The sequence below is a fragment of the Moschus berezovskii genome, chromosome 10, assembly GCF_049115385.1.
Source record: "Moschus berezovskii isolate FMDL1 chromosome 10, NW_MosBer_1.0, whole genome shotgun sequence".
NCBI classification, from domain to species: Eukaryota; Metazoa; Chordata; class Mammalia; order Artiodactyla; family Moschidae; genus Moschus; species Moschus berezovskii.
This window is the reverse complement of record NC_142469.1, coordinates 92,049,036-92,069,514: the sequence shown is the minus strand read 5'-3', so window position 1 is coordinate 92,069,514 and position 20,479 is coordinate 92,049,036. Positions and strand designations below refer to the sequence as shown.

General features: G+C 38.7%; 1 protein-coding gene across 2 annotated transcripts in view; it reads right to left on the bottom strand.

Annotated features, from left to right (window-relative positions):
• SAMD5 (sterile alpha motif domain containing 5) overlaps positions 1 to 20,479 on the bottom strand; it is an 85,241-nt gene that overhangs the window by 18,145 nt on the left and 46,617 nt on the right. Inside the window, exon 2 of one of the 2 annotated variants that reach the window (XM_055433363.2) lies at positions 1,318 to 7,424. The exons of the other annotated variant lie outside the window; for it this stretch is intronic. Within the exon in view, the coding sequence (XP_055289338.1) occupies positions 7,362 to 7,424 (63 nt within the window). The 3' untranslated portion in view covers positions 1,318 to 7,361. Of the gene's footprint in view, positions 1 to 1,317; positions 7,425 to 20,479 lie in introns of those variants that run through there. 2 annotated transcript variants of the gene reach the window in all.

Sequence of the window (20,479 nt, the reverse complement as noted above, 5' to 3'; positions counted from 1 at the left end):
AATGGAGCATATGACCTGCAATGAAACTAAAAGGTATTCATTTCCCGGATTCAGCTGACAGACTTTAAAGGCTGCCTTAGGCAAAGTGATTTTACTAATAACATAAACCATCTTATTTTCCATTAAATCCTCCTTACTTGGGATCACCACTGCATGCTCATAGGAAAAACATTTTTTAAAAAATACATTTTACAGCTGCTCACCAACATTATTGACTTTTCTAAATAATGCTCAACAGATCAAGGAAGATTTGAAGCATGAGATTTTAGAGCTGAAAGATTAGGTTTTCATACCATAACGCTGGCCCCTGCAGAACCCAGAGGCTGGTTGGAGCTTTAGTTTATGAACAAAAGCATGTCTTGAAAACCTTTGCAACTAAGCTGAAATTAAGGCCAGTCTACAAAGATGGGTCTTTTATTTAAGATGCCACAGATCCCTTTAGGTATCTTTCTAGGACCTGACATCAGACAAAAAGCCAGGATTAGAGGATCTGGGAAAACCTCAACTGTCTATTGCCAGCCCAATGTTATGGTGGGCTTGTCACACATTCCAGGCTCCAGTGTGTTTTAACTACACTATTTCTGAATCTATTTAGGTCTTCCTTAGGTCCTTTTCCATTTCTAAAAATCAGAAATCTGCATATTTCTTCCTAATATTTATTCCACGTCTTCCTTGTTTTAAATTTACTTTCCTCTCATCTTGTATTCAGTGTGAATAAAAACAGCTATTCATTATCATCAAAACATACCACATGATACCATATATACAGAACCCAAAACATTATTTCAAAACTTCTTTGAATTAATGTTGGGGGATGCTTATCATGTGCTAATTAGTGTGCTAAGCATTTACAATGATTATTCCATTTGTTCAAAGGTCCTGAAGGCAGAAAGTGGTAAGGCTGGAATTTAAATGTTTAGGTCTCATGACCCCCGAGATGCCACTTATTTATAGTTGAATCACATCAACCTGTGGGTGATGGAGTTTCAGGGACTCTGGAAGCCACAGCAGTATCCGTGGGAGAAACTCCACAAATGACCCCACCGACCCCCTAATATATCCCAGCACTCTCCCTCCCACTCTGGGGGGCCGCAATAACTGGCACAGAATCGCATGCTATTTATCACCCTCAAAAGTACTTTTTTAATCAGAAAAGAGGTGGGGAGAGAAGGGAGAAGCCACAACACACACATACATAGCCATCACACAAACAACGCATCCAAGCAAACATCATCAAGGATTTATTTGAATTTTGCAGGCAGTGTGGGGAGCCAGGCTTTCTCCTCTTCTGTGTTAGCACTCTGATTTCCCATGCTAACCATAATGCTCCAGTAACGTAAACATTTATATATCATCCATTTAAATAACGCACATACTAGGTCCCATTCATTGAAATGTAAATGATTACAAAAGAGCCAAGGCGGGAATCGCAGTGAAAGCTGTAACGTTTATTGAACAGAGGACATATGTTTGCAGATCACAGCGCTGCGTGAGCATACATTCCAGGATTCATAACATGGTTCCAATTTAGCTTCCTCACACAGTCCCTTTTTCAAACGGTAACTGAAAGGAATAAGGTGTCAACTGCAATTATACATGCAAAACCACAGGGCAACTTTCATTTAGATGCATCTCTGCTCTACTACCTAGATGGACACAAGGTGCTTTTTCAGGTCCGTGCACCCATTTTTGTATGATTAGAACTTTTCAAAGAACAATGCTTTCATAACTCACAGGGTATCCGAGAATACTGTCCAGCTTATCAAGCTGAGCAACAACTTCAATGAACAATTTCTAACATTTGTCTTAATCAATATCCCACTTTGCCCTCAAGATACTCAATACAGCATCTCAGTTTTTGAAATAACAAAGGAAAATTCATCTGACAAAGGGCATGGTACAGAATATATCTATAAAAGGTATTTCTCATCAACATTAAATAGCCAACTTCTTTCCTTTTGTTCTAGTGGAAGAAATTCTGGCCAAATTGTAAAAAAAAAAAAAACCCACCAAGCTCTTGAAGTAGTCTTTAACCTGCAATTTTTCTCTAAATATTATCTTTAAATAATAACAATAAAAAAATAAAATTTAATTTCTAGGAATTTAAACAATTTAAAAGAAAATCTCTATTTTGATCAGTTAAAAAAAAGTAAGGTTATTCATTTTTCTGAACTACTGTTCTTTTTTCTTTCCTTTTATGGAAATATCTAAAATAGTGATCATGAAATAGAAAACAATTATATTTTATCTCCTTAAGAGATTAATAACAAAAAGCTGAAGAGGATTTTTGAATCAAAGAATCTGAGAGTGTAAAACATCTGATATGCTTCATTGATTACCACTCAGACTATTAATGAGAATAAAATTAGGAAATCTAAAAGAGAAAGCCTAGCTGATTCACTTTGCTCTGCAAAACTTATTTTGTTTAATTTAATACAGCATCTATGATCTAGGATGGCTTTCTTCTAAGCACAAGTTGTCAGTTGATCTCTTCTAAGAATTCCCTATTACTCCATCCTTGGTCTGAATGGAGACCTGGCCATTTTTAAGGTGAAGCTCTTGCTTATGTCTTGCATATGTCTTTGGATATAATCTTCTTTATTTTGAAATTCAGAAATCCTCTGCCTGTCTGAACATGATATTTTAACACATAATTAAATATTACATGTAAATATTAATCGTTTTGTCCAAGAACTAAATTTTCTTTGACCTTTTTTGTTACTGCTCAAGGCTCATGTAAAGACCTTTTTACAATACCCAGACTCTTCACTGAGAACAAACCAGACAGGCTCATCTGTTTGCTGGCAGGTGCATCCCAGGCATAGCACATCTGGTTTCTCTTCATCTAGAAAAGAGTTTGCCGATCCACCATCATCTGCTTTGTGTCTTGGCAGGATTTATCTCAGAAAAGGCTTTGGGTGAATGCCCACGTGCACTCCTAATTTGTAAATCACAGTCATAAAATGATAGGAAAATGCACATTTTCCCTCACTAATTTGCAGAGCAAATTTATAAATTTAGAGCTGTTTTAAAAAGAGGTAAATTAAAGAGTTCCTTTATATGTGACTATTTCCCCAGACTTGAAAAACGTTGACCTTAGTCATTGGTTCATTGTTTTTAAATTCACAGTCTTTTTCAATCTATCAATAAACGTTTATTCAACCCTACTATGAGCAGGCACTGAAACCCTGTTTTATCCTTCCTAAAAGAAAGCAAGGGTTTCCCAGGAGCCACAGTGGTAAAAAAATCTGCCTGCAATGCAAGAGATGCAAGAGATGTGGGTTAAATCCCTGGGTGTAGAAGATCACCCAGAGAAAGAAAAGGCAACCTACTCCAGTATTCTAGGCAGGGAAATCCCATGGACAGACGAGCCTGGCGGGCTACCGTCCATGGGGTTGCAAAGAGTCAGACAGGACTGAGCACACACACAAACACACACACGAAAGAAAGCAAAGGGGGTTTTAAAACAGCCACGAGGACGTGTCAATTTATGCTTGAGTGGTCTAGGCAGTTTTAAGGCAATCTCTTTTATATGAGGAAAAAAAGAAGGCAAGAGAGGGAGGCACTGTGCCCCTACTATGTGTCAAATGCCATGAACTGTGTGGGGTTGTTGCAGAACTCTTAAGCCTCCAGAGAACTAAGGAGGGTACTTATTCTTCCCCTTGAATGGACAAGGATAAAAAGTCTTTGATGAGTTCAGTAATTGTTCAAGATCATTTCCCATGCTACAGTCTCAGCTTCTTTTTTAAAAATTTTATTGAAGTATCATTGATTTACGATGTTGAGTCCGTTTCATGTGTGCAGTACAATGAATCAGTTATACACATGCATACATCCAGTCTTTTTTCTAGATTCTTTTCCCATATAGGTCATTATAGGGTATTCACTAGAATTCCCTCTGCTACATAATAAGTAGGTCCTTATTAATTATCTATTTTTATATATAATAGTTAGCTTATGTTCATAACACAATCACCACAGGAAGAAGCTATCAACATGATTCTAGAATTTGAACTCGGATCTGAGGAACTCCAAAATGAAAACTCAATGCTTATTGTTTCTGTTATTAATTTCACAACATTAAGATGCTATAAATTTCTCTAGACAGAAAAAATGCTTGAGTAACAGCTATTCTCAATTGATATAAATTCCTTTGTGAGGAAAGAACTCTTAAAATTATGCATTCACTCTGCCAAAAATATGAGTAAAATCTTCATCTGCAAATTTTTAGATCAAATGAAGAAAATTTTGCTATAATCCTCCCCATTCCTCAATATTATGAAGTCTGTAATTAACCTCTCTCGATGGTCTAGGAAATACAAATCCAGATAATCCTCTAGTTTTGATAATATATTTATTTATCCCTCCATTACTTCCTTCTTAAAAAATTAAGCATACCATGAATATTAGATAAAAGAAAAAAACACTGTGAAAAATTACTCTTCTTAAGCATTATTATCTCCAGATACAATTCACGGTAAGATTTCTTCCTTTCTCATACCTATAGTCTAACTCTTAACTCATCTTCATTTCATGCAAAGGAATTAATGGGCTTCCTTCAACACTTTTCTGCTTATTTTAAAGCTTTCTTCCTCTACTTTCAGGTAAGAAATCTTTAAACTCCATAGGCTATTTCACTGTTCTAGATTGTGCCTCTTAATTTAGATTGCTGTTGTTGTTCAGTTGCTAAGTCATGTAACTCTTTGCCACTTTGTGGACTGCAGAACACCACAGCTCCTCTGTCCTCCATTCTCAATGAGTTTGCTCAAATTCATGTCTACTGAGTGGATAATGCTATCTAACCATCTTACCCTCTGCTGTCCCCTTCTCCTTTTGCCTTCAGTCTTTCCCAGCATCAGGATCTTTTCCTATGAGTAGGGTCTTTTCCAGTGAGTCAGTTCTTCGCACAGCTGGCCAAAGTACTGGAGCTTCAGCTTCAGCATCAGTCCTTCCAATAAATATTCAGGACTGATTTCCTTTAGGATTGACTGGTTTGATCTCCTTGCAGTCCAAGTGACTCTCAAGAGTCTTCTCCAGCACCACAGTTCAAAAGCATCAATTCTTAGGTACTCAGTCATCTTTATGGTCCAACTCTCACATCCATACATGACCACTGGAAAAAAACCATAGCTTGGACTATATGGACCTCTGTTGGTAAAGTGATGCCTCTTCTTTTTAATAGGCTGTCTAGGTTTATCATAGCTTTTCTTCCAAGGAGTAAGCGTCTTTTAATTTCATGGCTGCAATCACCATCTGCAGTGATTTTGGAGTCCAAGAAAATAGCCTGTCACTGTTTCCATTGTTTCCCCATCTATTTGCCATGAAGTGATGGGACTGGATGCCATGATCTCTGTTTTTTGAATGTTGAGTTTCAAGCCAGCTTTTTCACTCTCCTCTTTCACCCCATCAAGAGTCTTTTTAGTTCCTCTTCACATTCTGCCATTTTGCCAGTGGTATCATCTGCATACCTGAGGTTGTTGATACTTCTCCTGGCAATGTAGGTAGAGGATTATCATTTTCAAATTTCAAGAGCAAACCCAAAGAGAAGACTTAAACTTGGCAAAATAATTGAAGTTACACATTATACAAACAGAAAATCAAACTTGAAATGACTGAAGAATTTTCTAGTTCCTGTAGATTGCATCATAATGCCCAGGGTGAAAATAATAGATTTTTCAGAAATCAGGTCCTCTCCAGCAACAAATGCATGAAAATATACATCTGTGAAATAAATCTGCCACAGATGCTGCACCTGGAAATGAGGTCTAGAACAGGAAGCCATTTATGATCACAATAAATCATATCTATAATCTACAGAGATCCCCACTCCTGAAAGAAAACAAAAACAAAAACCTAGTTTGGAAATTTTAAAGACTGCAGTTCACTTAAAAAAAACAATGATGAAAGATTGATTGGAATATAACTCTTACAGAGTTGCAAGCTACAGCACGTTGTTTAAAAGACAATGTATACATACTTTCAGAGCTTAATTTCCTTGCATTTGTACTTAAGAATGAGACTGAATTTACCCAATCTAAAGTAATCTTTGGAAGTGGCTAAACTATGTAAACCTGCTATTTTTAAAGTGATTAAAAAGGCCCTTGGAGACCTTAACTGCCTACCCATCCCAGTATGCACCAGGAAAAAAATGAAGGCAAATTTCTCTTTTTTCTGAGTTGCCTACCCTTGAGTATTGTGTGATGTAAACTTTTATCTCTTATGTACATCTAAGCAGTGCAGAGAAGATTTTGGAATACAGTACTGCCTAGCTGCTCTCAGAAGCTGGCTGTGTTTCTAGATCTTTTTGATGGTCTTCTTTCAACTAAGTTTTTGGTCTTCTCAACATGGTTGCATTTTCTAAGTAGAAAAAGAAAACTGCCAACATCCAAAGGCAAGAACACCAGGAAGCAGAAAAAATTCAAGATTCATCTTCATTTCCTCCTCTCACCTCCTTCTATGCTCCTTTTAGGCTTTGGTTATAAAAGGCTTTTAATATCCACTCCCACTGCTCACTCCTCGCCAAAGGCCTGCAATCAGAATTTGGGGAGGCAATCTGGGCCATAGCTGCGTCCAGGGCTGAGGAAAACCAGCCTTCAAGCCACACAGCTGGCCCTTGCTCAACGTATGTCAGAGTAAGACACTCTTACAGGTCCCAATACTCAAGTTCAGTCAGATGAAATTTAAAAAGAGAAGTTAGAAAAAAGTTTCTTCCTTTGCTTTTCTTTCCTTACAAGTATATCTTGTAAGAAACATAAATTTGTCACCTTTATCATTGTACTTATATGTGAAATAACTATATAAAGTACCTTAAAATAAGAGCTCCTTCACCAAACTATTCTACATAGAATTATGTAAAATATCTCAACCTATGAAAACACAATCTTATATAGAATGGAAAAAAAATGTTTATAAAATTAAAATGACTATTCTCAAATTAAAGGCTAATTTAGAAATGATGTAATGTCTAGCTCTTGCCAGAAACTTTTTTGTCTTGTATTATACACGTAGTCAGATTTACCAAAAGCTTTAGCCAGTCTCATTTGTTTTCATCAGAATTTATAGTACAGAGGGCAGAACCCCCAAACACGCAGAAGACTGTTTCTAACAATGGTATGTTTTTTAAAAAAATGAATTCAGTACTTCTTTATGTGTGATATTTCACTGCCTTTTGTCTAACTATTATGAATGTGTTACCCAGTGTACTAAGTTGATAATTCCAGAATTTTTCCAAGCAAAAAGTTAGGCTGATGAGTATTTCCAGGGTCATCATCCATTTCCCTTTTTGAAAGAAGATTATAAATATGCCCTTTTCCAGTCTTCAGGCACCTTATCAGTCCTCCACGAGTTTTCAAAAATGATATCTAGCGGTTCTGTGATGACTTCGGCCAATTCATTAAGAACTCTAGGATGCCAGCCATTGGGACCTGTGGATTTGAACATATTGGGGTTATTTAAGTTCTCCTTCACCCATTCTTCCCCTAGTCCATCACGGATTTCTGCTCCATTTTTTAAATCATACTTGTCCCTTTCTGGTTACCATATGGACTTTTGAAAACTAACTTTAAGACTCTGTTGTTTATCAATCAATTTTCTCTTTGAAGCTAATAATAAGAAAATGTATTTTATTCTTCTCAAGCCTATATTTGTTTTTTTTAAGGTCTATTTCTCTTTCCTTTAATGTTTCTTATGAGAATAGGAAAGTTTAAAAAAATTAAATAAAAATATATCTTGTAAATAGTTTGCCTTCCTAAATCACATCACTCAGTTCTACACTCTGGCAGCCTTAGTCATAGAATATATACTGCAAAATATTTCAAATGCTACCTAGCTCATGCTCAGGAGGTATGTATCTATCCAGCTTGTCTGTGTAAAGGCTAATTCAAAATGCACCTTCCTAAATAAAAGATTCACAATCATCTTTAACCATAATCATTTGTGTGCACAAACAGTAACTTTTTCACACAGGCGTTTAAAAGCATATTTGTGCATAAGCTGGAAAGAGATGAATAAGGATTTCTTACAAAGCAGTAACCTAGCAGAATTCATCTGCTATTGTGTGGTCACCTGCACCAGTGTTCTGGGATTGATATTACACTAATTATCTCCAAGCTCTGATTGGTGTTGACAGTTTTAACCCCTTCATGGTCACCATGATCCCTCCACAGATGAAAAGCAGCAACAGATTACAGTTTCCTGCCCATCTGTCTCTGCTATGCCCTGGGCCAAGAGTCCCTTGACAGATCAGAATGGACAAAGGAGAAGGGAAAAAAGAGTGCAAAGGAAGAACGAGGAAGCCTGGCTCTTTCCCGTGATTTTTGATAAGACAGGCAGATTGTGCTGCTTGGATTCAACCATTTACTTGTTTTTTGATGTGTTTGTTTTTATTATTGTTTAACTGGAAAAGCTTTTGGAAAAGGTTGAAGCACTTTTGTTCTCTTTCATTTTTGTTTTTCTAGTCTACAACTCTCCAGTGTTATCCCCAGTTCTATCTCTTGCAAAAAAATTGTATTACAGGCATTATTGAAAGACTTTAAAAAATGATTCTGCACATTTCTCTAGGGTACAATAATTTGTCTTAGCACATGCCATGTTCACCCCTGATCAAACAGCCACCTGCTGATAGCAATATGTTAACTAATATGTCACTATTAATTACTTTGGGTAAAATCATCCAACAATTGTATCTAAATGGATAGAAAGTATTACTAGCCATGCTCAGAAAGTTTCTTTCCCCAGAGAATCAGGCTGTTGTGAGATCTTTTTGTCCCTGTAATACCAAGTAATAATATCTTAGTACTCACTAATATATTCAAATAGTCACTCAGATAAACCCATATCCAAGCCAATCAATTCTTCTATGAAAATCAAGCTCTTATTATAAACTATGTAAAAGTAATGTTCGATCTAACTTGACAAGCTAAGTTTTTTGGTTTTATTTATTTATTTTTTTGAAGGGAGGAGTGAGGGAAATTTAGCTTAACATGAAGGCAAAACTGTTTCATTTTCAATGCTGTAATAAATGAATAAATGAAAAAGTGCTGCAACAAAAGTGTATCTGCTTTAGAGTGTGAGTTAACTTGTATTTCTACCTGAAAAGCCAGAAAGAGCCTCTGGTTACAGCATTAGGGCAACTGAGAGCCAACTCATTAGAAAAAACTCTGTTGTTGGGAAAGATTGAAGGCAGGAGGAGAAGGGAATGACAGAGGATAAGATGGCTGGATGGCATCACTGACTCAATGGACATGAGTTTGAGCAAGCTCCGGGAAATAGTGAAGGACAGGGAAGCCTGGAGTGCTGGAGTCCATGGAGTCGCAAAGAGTCGGACACTACTGAGCGACTGAACAACTGAACAGCAAAAGACCTCAGGAAGACTACAGCTGAATTTTGACAAAGTCACCAAGGAAGGAGACACCATCCTGAGAAGACTCTTGTTAAAACAAAAGATTCTCAGATGTTGCACCATGCCTGATACAGATCTGGCTGAAGTCAGCAAGATACCCTCCGCCAACCACTAAAGGTCACTGTGTTAAAGATCATTGTCTTCCAGGAACCTATGGAAATAAAAAAAATGCCTTGGACAGGCTATCATCTAGTAAACGCAGGCACCCTCCACATTAAACTTAGCTAAAGATGTGGACCACGAAGTCATTCACAAATACAGCATCAAGCTAACAGCCCCAACTGAAAGCTCTTGCGTCTTAGGTTCAGCGAAAACAAACTGCATTGATTAAACAAGCCCAGCCTTGCCATTTGCTAGTTTTCATTCTTTGGGGGAAAGGGTGGGAGGCAGACCAACAGGATTTCTGCACTTGGGTCATAGAGAGTTTCAAGATGTGAGAGTCTAAGAGAACAGTAATTAGCGGAACACATGTTGCTTCATGATCAGAGGAAACATTAGTAATTTCCCTGCGAGGAAGGCTCCTTGGAGCTCTGGCACCTGGCATGCACTGTGACATCCTAGATCCTGCTCCTTATGGATCCCACTCTTCAAGCAGAAGAGAAATGAACAGATGTTTACAACACTGATCAGCATTAAGGAGATAACTGCTAAAAAGAAGTCTTATGGGCAAACAGGCGATGTCAGTCCAGTCTCACTTCACAGAGCTGCTCCTATCACCTCACATTTTTCCATTTCATGTTCCCCCTAAATTGTCCAGCATATTCCTACAGAGAAAAAAAAAAAAGCCCTTTCTTCATTCCTCCAAGGAAAATAACAATCTGTTTTATACACGTTTGGGCTTTCCAGGTGACGCTAGTGGTAAAGAATCCGCTTGCCAATGCAGGAGATACAAGAGACACGTATTCAATCCCTGGGTCAGGAAGATCCCCCGGAAGAGGAAATGGCAACCCGAATATTTTTGCCTGGGAAATCCCATGGACAGAGGAGCCTGCCAGGTTATAGTCCATGGGCTCACAAAGAGTCATACATGACTGAGAACACATACATACACACACCTTATAAGCATTTACAGCCTTCTTTGGATATATATAGGACTATGTTGACTTAAAAAAAAATCATGAAAGAAACTGCCTCAAATCTGGTCCTTTCTCAAAACTCGCAAAAATCCATCTCTGGACCAATAAACGAGTGAGTGCGTGAGTGAAAGTAGCTCAGTCGTGTCCAACTTTCTGCAACCCCATGGGCTACACAGTCCATGGGATTCTCCAGGCCAGAATACTGGAGTGGGTAGCCTTTCCTTCTCCAGGGGATCTTCCCGACCCAGGAATTGAACCTTGTCTCCTGCATTGCAGGCAGATTCTTTACCAACTGAGCCATCAGGGAGATCACACGACCAATAAATGGTAAATTACATTTTTGGTTCTACTAATGCTCTTGAAGCTTTACTGTTTTTAAAGACAGAGTTTATAAAAACTGAATGCCAGCAGTCTGTAATGTGCCAAATTATTATCTGTTTCTGAGGAGATATTACTAAAACATTTATAACCCTAGCTGGCCTAATTCTTCCCCGACCTGCTTTGAGACACTCAGAGTTCTTACCTCAGGGCCATACAAACCTAATTCCTGGGCTGAACTGTGGCTTTCTCAGTTTTATTTGTTCTAGGCTATTAAGGAGGGTGAGAGAAGAAGAGAGGACATCTTTCATTTCCCACATATCTGGCAATTCTAATCTGTTAGAGTTCCAATCGGAAAAACAAAGGTGGTGGACGGAGGCACAGAAAAAGTTATTTAAAGAATAAAAAAACTATTATCCTGTGGCTAAATATTAAGTTTTATGAGATAATGTGTGTTTTTTTCTCAGCTGATTATTCTGATTTTTAACTGACTTCAGGACTGTTACTTGTTTTAGCTTCTAATTTCCCCCTAATTAAAAGGCAATCAGTGTCAGATGCAGGCTAAGCCATTTAGACGTTATTTTGCTATTGTGATATCATTTGAAAGGATGTAGCCCCACTGCAGATGTAGAACCAATAAATTCTCCACATTTGGTGGCTGAGATTTAAAAAAAAAAACAAAAACTGGTGACTGTATAATAATAGTCCATGCAATTTCCTTACAATTGGGGGTGGGTCAACTGTCTCTTAGGAAAAAATTAATAAAAAATAATGGTACAAATTTTGCCGGGATGGCACACATGCACTAATCTGGTGATATACAAGATTTTCTTTTACCACATGACTTTCTCAACATTTAGCCATGTCACACTACCTATCACTATGGACCCAAGGAAGATTGGTAATACTCTAACAGACCGGGGAGGTGGCAGGTGTGTATAAATACAGCCTCTTTTTAACTTCAAATTTCTCCAAAGGCATAACCACATTTTACACTTCTTTATATCCACTGCAGCCGTGAAATTAGAAGATGACTGCTTCTAGGAAGGAGAGCTATGATGAACCTAGAAAGTATGTTAAAAAGCAAAGACATCACTTTGCAGAGATCCATATAGTCAGGGATATGGTCTTTCCAGTAGTCATGTATGGATGTGAGAGTTGGACCATAAAGAAGGCACAGTGCCAAAAAATTGATGTTTCTGAACTGTGCTGCTGGAGAAGACTCTTGAGAGTCACTTGTCAAGCAAGAGATCAAACCAGTCAATCCTAAAGGAAATCAACCCTGAATATTCATTGGAAGGATTGATGTTGACGCTGAAGCTCCAATCCTTGGCCACCTGATGCAAAGAGCTGACCCGTTGGAAAAGACCCTGATGCAGGGAAAGACTGAAGGTAGACGAGAAGGGCAACAGAGGATGAGATGGTTGGATGGCCATCACTGATTCAATGGACATGAACTTGGGCAATCTCAGGGAGATGGTGAGGGACAAGGAGGCCTGCCTTGCTGCAGAACATGGGGTCACAAAGAGTCAGACAGGACTTGACCTCTGAACAACAACAGCAATATCCACCCTGGGAATATTATAGAAAACGTCATACTACTACTGCTGGCTGATTCAACTTTCCACAGTACAATTTTTACATCCAACTTCTCAGTAAACTAAGTTGCTATCAAGAAATTTAAGTCTAGCAAGTCAGACAGGAGTACAGATACCTTTGCCTACATGTCAGAGAAAAAAATATCAATATGTTCACTAATCCCATGGGTATCTTCATGGTCACCTCTCAGTTCCTCCAAAGGCCTCTGAGGGGCGCCTCTGAGCTGCTGGGAAGGTTGAAGCTGCCTCCCTGAACAACAATCTGGAGGACACAATGTCATGTTACACAGTGAGCTGGCATGGATGTCCTTTTTCTTGCTACAGGAGTTTCACAGGGTAGGTTTCTTAGGGATTCTACAGACTAGAAAAACATTTGCCCTCTCCAGAATGATCTATGTATACTTTCTTTTTTTGACTGTAAACACAAATACCCAAATGCATTATAAACTGTTCTTTACAGCTATCCTGTCTTCATGTATGGTGTGTCCTTGCTGAGTACTGATTTACTAGCTAGTTCCTGGACAAAACTAAATAGGTTATAACAAACTGCACTGCTACTCACCACCTTCTCTGGACTCACAAGAGTTCTAGGCTTCACTCAGGATTAAATTTGCAGGTTTTCAGCAAATGGAAAGGATACTGGAGAGGATGGAAATTTTCCTACCCCTTCTTATTCAGAAAAATCTCAGGAAAAAACTCGGAGGTTAAAAGACAAAAGCGTCTTTGTTTATTCTCTCCTCCAGGCATTAACTGGCTTTATAATTTTTCCAACTGAATAGCTATGTAAATTCCCGATTTCTGAAAAGCACTTCGTTGTAGTCATCGCATATTCCGAATATGCAAAAATTCCCCCACATGGAGAGCAGCCCACAGGCCTATGGTCTGCAAGCTGCAGAAAACTCAAGGAGACAAGAGGCCTGGGACCTCCCTCACTGCCCAGAGCTGGTCCTGTCTTATCTCTACCAGGAAGAAATTATCAGGAGTTGAACTGTTAGGAATTCTGAATTGTTCTTTCAGCAATTTTATAATAATTAACAGCTGGTCACAACATGAAGCTGAGGTTAGATCACCACACTTTCAAGAAGTATAACAGCACAGTTAAGGAGGCAAAATAGTAGCTGGAGGGGACAGTGCTTTTAAGAACAAGGAAGGATCTGGGCACGTTTACAGAAGGAGTGGAAGGGTTCCATGGAGAAAGACCAAATGCAAGAAAACAAAGGGATAATTATGGGCCATAATTATGGCTAGGACCAAGAGTAGATACGCAGAGGATGGATTAGTCTTAGAGTGGAGAGGGTAATTCTTCACCAGTAACAGGAAACAAAGAAAGATGGGCAAAGATGCCAGCACACTTTGAGATGAAGGAGAGGCGAGGGAGGGAGATCTTGTGCAATAGACCCGACGTTCTAGGTAATGACGTAGCCAATGCCATCTGCACAAGGGGAGGTGAGGGGGCAAGGGTAGTTTTAAGGCACCTGAAGGTGGCATGGGGGGATCTGAAACAGTCACCAAGAGAACTGTGACATGAAATCAGTTTGACAGTTCCAAGGGGACAGATTAGGCTGGGCTGGGCAAGACTGGCACAGAATTACAAGGAAAGGGCTTTTAGAGATTTTCTGTACTATGCTTCAAAGTCTCCAAATGCTGCCCAAAATGTGATCAAGACACAGGCCTAGAAACGCTCAACAGAAGTCCAGAACAGAAACAATGATCAATGCTACAGTATGCTGAATACTAGGGCTTCCCAGGGGGCTCAGTGGTAAAAATGCACCCGCAATGCAGGAGATGCAGGAGACGTGGGTTCTCATATCCATCGAGTCGGTGATGCCATCCAACCATCTCATCCTCTGCCATCCCCTTCTCCTCCTGCCCTCAGTCTTTCCCAGCATCAGGGTCTTTTCCAATGAGTCAGTTCTTCGCATCAGGTGGCCAAAGTACTGGAGTTTCAGCCTCAGCATCAGTCCTTCCAACGAACACCCAGGACTGATCTCCTTTAGAATGGACTGGTTGGATCTCCCTGCAGTCTAAGGACTCTCAAGAGTCTTCTCCAGCACCACAGTTCAAAAGCATCAATTCTTCGGCGATCAGCTTTCTTTATAGTCCAACTCTCACATCCATACATGACCACGGGAAAAACCACAGCCTTGTTGGCAAAGAGATGTCTTTGCTTTTTAATACCCTGTCTAGCTTTGTCCTTACAAGGAGCAAGTGCCTTTTAATATTGTTGCTGCGGTCTCCGTCCACAGTGATTTTGGAGCCCAAGAAAATAAAAGCTGTCACTGTTTCTACTTTTTCCTCATCTAATTGCCATGAAGTGATGGGACCAGATGCCATGATCTTGGTTTTTTAAATGTTGAGCTTTAAGCCAGGTTTTTCACTCTCCTCTTTCATCCTCATCAAGAGGCTCTTTAGTTCCTTTAGCTCTTTATGTTTATAGTACATACTATGATTACAAACAGTCTACCTCAGTAACAGTCAACAACTACTAATAGTAACTGAATAAACTTCTTCTGTGCCAGGCACTGTGCTGAGGACACAGCGTATTTAAACATAATCTCCTTTACTTCTTACCATAAGCCCACATGATGGCTGTCCTGGACTCAGTTTTACAAGGAATCTGAGGCTTTGAAGTGTAGATATCCTGATAGTGTCAAATTAGTGGCAGAGCAGTTCTATCCAACCGTGAAGCCCACCCTTGTAAAAGTATGTCTGGGCACTCCCCATCATTTTTGTTTTATTTTATTTATGTATTTACTTATTTATTTTGGTTGCACAGCATGCAGGACTCACCCAATCAGGGATTGAACCCATGCTCCCTGCAAAGGAAGTAAGGAGTCTTAACTACTGGGCCGCCAGGGAATTCCCCCCACCATTTTTGATTGGGAATGTACAACAGTTGAATAACATCCCCCCAAACTCACAGCCACCTGAAATTCCAGAATGTGAACTTGGAAATACAGCCTTTGCAGATGATGTAAGCTCTGTAGATGCCATCACTGGTGTCCTTTCAAGAGGAGAGGAGACACACACAAAGACGGCCATATGAAGACAGACACGCAGAATCCAGTGATGCAGCTATTAATACAAGCCGAGTAATGCCAGGAGCCATCTGACACTGGGAGAGAGGCAGGGAAGAATTCTCCCTTCAAGGCTTTGGAAGGGAGCATGGCCTCACCAAAACTGTGTTTTCATACTTCTGGACTCCCAAACTGCCAGAGAGTAAATGTATGTCACTTTAAGCCACTCAGTTTGTGGTACAGCCCTCAGATACTAATATGGAACCCTTTCATAGAAATACATAATTTCTCAAATGAGCTTAGGAGTATTTTTAATCACTTCATTTTCAGCAGTACATGCAAATGTGATTTTAAGCAAAAAGTATTTCATTTTTATTCAGGGTAAGAAATGTGCATAACACTTACTTAGATATTATATTTAATGTCATTCATAATATGTAAGAAAATTTTAACTTCATCTTATTAAATAAATGATGCCAACTATTTAATTATGTAGGAAAAATATGATTTATAAAAAATACATTAAAAACTAAATACTGTGTTTCTGCATGGCCTCCATGTATATTAAGATGCAGACTGAGATTTAACTATTTCCTACAAGATCAAAAATATAAAATAGCCAGCAGTTGGGGTTAATGTTTTTATTTTGCTTGATGTCCACTAGTTTATATACCTGAATATTTATGATTTGCTTTAAATTGCAAGATAAGAAAAAAGGTTTCAGTGACTACTTGTAAGTATCTCTCTACAAATCACATATTACATACGTGGACATTTTTATTTCTAATAAGTTAAAAATGAATATAAACGCCAGTATTTTTCTATTCTGCTGTCAGTTATTGAAGAATTGAAGAATGAGAGTTTGACGTGCAATGTAAGCATATTTGAGCTCTGAGAGGTTTTCATTTCACAGAGGTAAATATTTAAATAATTTCCATTGTATGTTTAAAGATAGGCAATGAAAGAGTTACTATTCCCAACCTGGAGAACTTTTTTGACTCCCTTAACAGTTCAGAAACCTCCAGCTAGTCAACATGGCGATTTCTATATTAGCAGTTCTCAAACATCTGGTTCCAGGAACAATTTGCAGTTTTAAAAACCACTGAGGATTTCAAAGAGCTTTTGTTCATGAATTGTAACTCATATATATATGTATATATATATACATATATAAATAAAATAACTTGATATTTACCATATTTAAAACTGCAAATGTGAAATATTTAAAATATATAATTCATTTAAAAATTAAAATAGTACATTCATCATGTTAACATGAATAACATTTTTATGAACGATAAATATATTTACCCCCAAATTAATAATAAGCATGGCATTGTTTTGCATATTTGCATATTTATTTAATGGCTACTTTAATAGGCTACTGAGTACTTACATCTTCCACACTTGAACTGTGATAATATGTTGTTTTAGTTGAAATATATGAAGAAAATCTGTCATTAGAAAGGAAAATATTTTAATAGTTTTTTTAGGTAGACAATTGTAGACATTCTTTTGATACCATGCCAAAATTTACAATGTATAGTTTCTTAAGTCAGTTACAATGTAAAATCTGAAACCATATCAATAAACTTTTTGTACTCCATTAATTACATGAAAATCTGTCTGTCTTCTACCATTAACAGATCCTTTCTCATATGTGACTCGGTAATATCATGCATTAATCATTTGGAAAGTACTGGGTTCCTGCGTTATGCAAATCTTCAAATGTTAACACTTAATCATCATTCAATGTCAGAAAAGAAACATATGCTACTATCACCACCCACCTCATCAAAAAAGGCTTCCAAGTCTTGGGAAACTGTCAGTTTTACTGTGGCATACACAAGTTTTTAATGTAAGCTTTACTTAAATATTCAAATTTTATCATTAACAAATATTGTCCATTGTTTTTCTTAAACTATTCCTAGTTGTTCAGTAGTGTATGATTCTTTGTGACCCCATGGACTGTAGTTCACCAGGTTCCTGGGATTTTCCAAGCAAGAATACTGGAGTGGGCTCCATTTCCTTCTCCAGGGGACCTTCCCAACTCAGGAATCAAACCTGGGTCTCCCACATTGCAGGCAGACTCTTTACTATCTGAGCCACCAGGGAAAGGTTCAGTTTATCCACTTTCAAGAAATTTAGCTGCCAAACATCCAGTAGGTAACCACAGTCTGTTCTGCAGTGTTCTTCTAAGTGAAAATGATATTCCATGACTAAAGCAGCTAATTGAGCTGGTAACTTAGACAACTTAGAAGGGTTGGTAAGAGGCAAGGTTCACGTTCACTTCCATTTGCAACAGAAATCTTTGTGAGCAGTTACCATTTTGTCACACAAACTTTCTTTAAAAAACATGTACTCAAAAGTTGAGATTTAATAAGCTTACTAATTTCTATTGCTTCATTAAGGACATTTTAAGGAAAATGGTCATTTTTTTTTGGCATGTGTACAAGAATGCCATAAGCACCAACGTAGTAGCCTTGATTGGCATTAATAGCATTTTTACACCTAGTGGCTTTTGTGATACTAATGCAAATGTCCACAAGGTGGAAAAGGCAAATAATGTCAAAGAGTATTGTTATGAAATAATTATGACCTTGTAAACTACTGAGTCTTGGAGACCCCCAGGGAATCTATAGATCACACATTGAGAACCACAGTCTAAACCACTTCTAGACACCAGAGTCAAAATACAGGCCACACACACACACAAATCACCAGTGGATCTCAGACCAGTGCATCAGTCTGGAATATAATTCCGCCCTTTGCAATGATAACTCCTTCCTTACAATCACTCTGCATTTACCTTCCTGGCTCCCTACCTGCCTCAACCTCATGAAACTAGGAAGTCTGTATATAGTCTTTCTGCCTTGAAGGTGAGGTGACTTTCCTCCTCTGGGGAGAGGGTTTGCAAAGATAGCTAGGTTGGCTTGGGCGGAAGGGGTGGGCGGGGAAACACATCTCAAAAGGATTGTGCTTACCAGCCTTTACAAAAGCAAGAGCTTTTGAAGTGACTTAGGCAATTCTGATCAAAAATAACCCTTTGTCTCTTGGTGTCCAGTCCCAGCTCCCTGAACACTGAAGCGTGGCCTCCACTGGGCTTTAACCTCACCTGCCAAATTGGAATGGGCAGGGAAGCAAGACAACTGTCATAATCCTCTTTAGCAATTCCTTGGAAAGCACATTTGCATGTTTAGTGGCAGCCAGAGTGAAGCACTACTCAGGGGATCTCTGCTATTTTCCATCACTCCATCTCTTCTCTGGTTTTGGCAGGGAAAAGAGGGACACTTTCAAATGTCTCAAGAAAGCCACAAGCTCTGATGCCCTCATTCTGGGTCTTAAGAACCATCATCTAACTGTTTTTATAAAAAAATAAAAAATAGTCCTTATGAAGTCTTCTGAATAATCAAATTCTGGCCTTGTCCAAATGAACTCTGAGGACACGTAAATGGGTTACTGAAGCAGCAAAACATGTCAGTAGGACTGAGTTCCATCACTCACTGAAGGTCTTTTGCACACATACACTTGCTGTTATGAAGTGATACTCTGAGAAGGTTTGGGTGCAAAACACAAATCAGAGGGCTTCAAACAGTTACCGTTCAAGGTAGCCTAATGTCATATGTCCAGAGTAAGTCCAGGGTGGCTCTGTATGTGTGGATGTGTGTGTGAGAGAGAGCTGTTGAGGCGGGGAGGGTGGGGGAGAACGGAGGAAGCATATCTACTTCCTCAAACCAAACCAGCCTATCCTCCAGGTTTTCCTCGGCAGTCATCACATCCCTTCCTGCCAGGACAGAAGTGAAACCATGGGGGAGGCAGTGCAGGGTTAGAGATCCGTGCTCAGACTCTAGAAGGAAACTCCAGGCTGATGGCTCCCTGGATGGGTGGCCACGGACACATAGCTGCTCTGTGCTTCTTTCCCATCTGAAATGGGAACCACAGTGCTACCTACATTTCAGAGAGTTATTATTAGAATTAAATGAGAAAATATTTGCAAGATGGTTTAGAACAGTATCTGGCACAGTGTAAGCCGACATAAGTATCTTAAAGTTTTTTCTAACACATGCCCCATAACAGGCATGGAATTCTATTTCTTCATTCAATCACAGAGTGATATAAACCCACCCCTAAGGTGGACATGAGTTTGAGTGAACTCCGGGAGTTGGTGATGGACAGGGAGGCCTGGCGTGCTGTGATTCATGGGGTCGCAGAGAGTCGGACACAACTGAGCAACTGAACTGAACTGAATTGAAGGAGGCATAGATACTTAGACACATTTTCAGACCAAAAACATAATGGATGTGCGGCAACATTATTAAGTTAGTCATCCACAAATGTTATTAGAATAAATCATGAATAATGTGTATGCTTTAAGCACTGTCTAGCCATTAACTTTTAAAAATTTCATTTAGCTTTGTGAAGCATGCCCTATAGAACATAACTCCCATAGCAGTCGTTCTCAGCTTGTTCAAGCATAAAGACCTTTTTTTAATTGTTTTAAAACATAAGACCCCCCCCACTTCTGCCATAGGGCATGTCTGATGCACACCCCCAACCCCACTATACACTCACAAAAGAGAGTAACTCATATTACATTCTTCTTACTTTTCTCCCACTCTTTGAGAAAAACTGTTGCTTTAAAAGTGGCCAAAAGGGAATTCCCTGGTGGTCCAATGGTTAGGACTCTGAGCTTTAGCTGCTGAGGATGTGGGTTCAATCCCTGATCAGGGAACTAAGATCCCACAAGCCCTATGATGCAGCCAAAAATAAAGAAAAATAAAATAAAATATACATTGTTGTATAAAAAAGTGACCTAGAATTCAAGAACTCCCTCAAATAAATTTATACGAAACATAGTATTTATGCACAAATCCACTGAGAATAGTTGGTACCCAAGTAAGTTTCCAAGACCCTTGGATTAATTCCTCAAGAGTCTGGGTTTCTCATGTTAGAAGATGCTTTCACAGAGGAAAGGGAATCATCAGAAACTAAGATCATGTTCTTGAAGAAATTCAAATACATTAAAATAGAAGATTAACCAAGTGAAAGTCAAATGCCAGAATCACGACT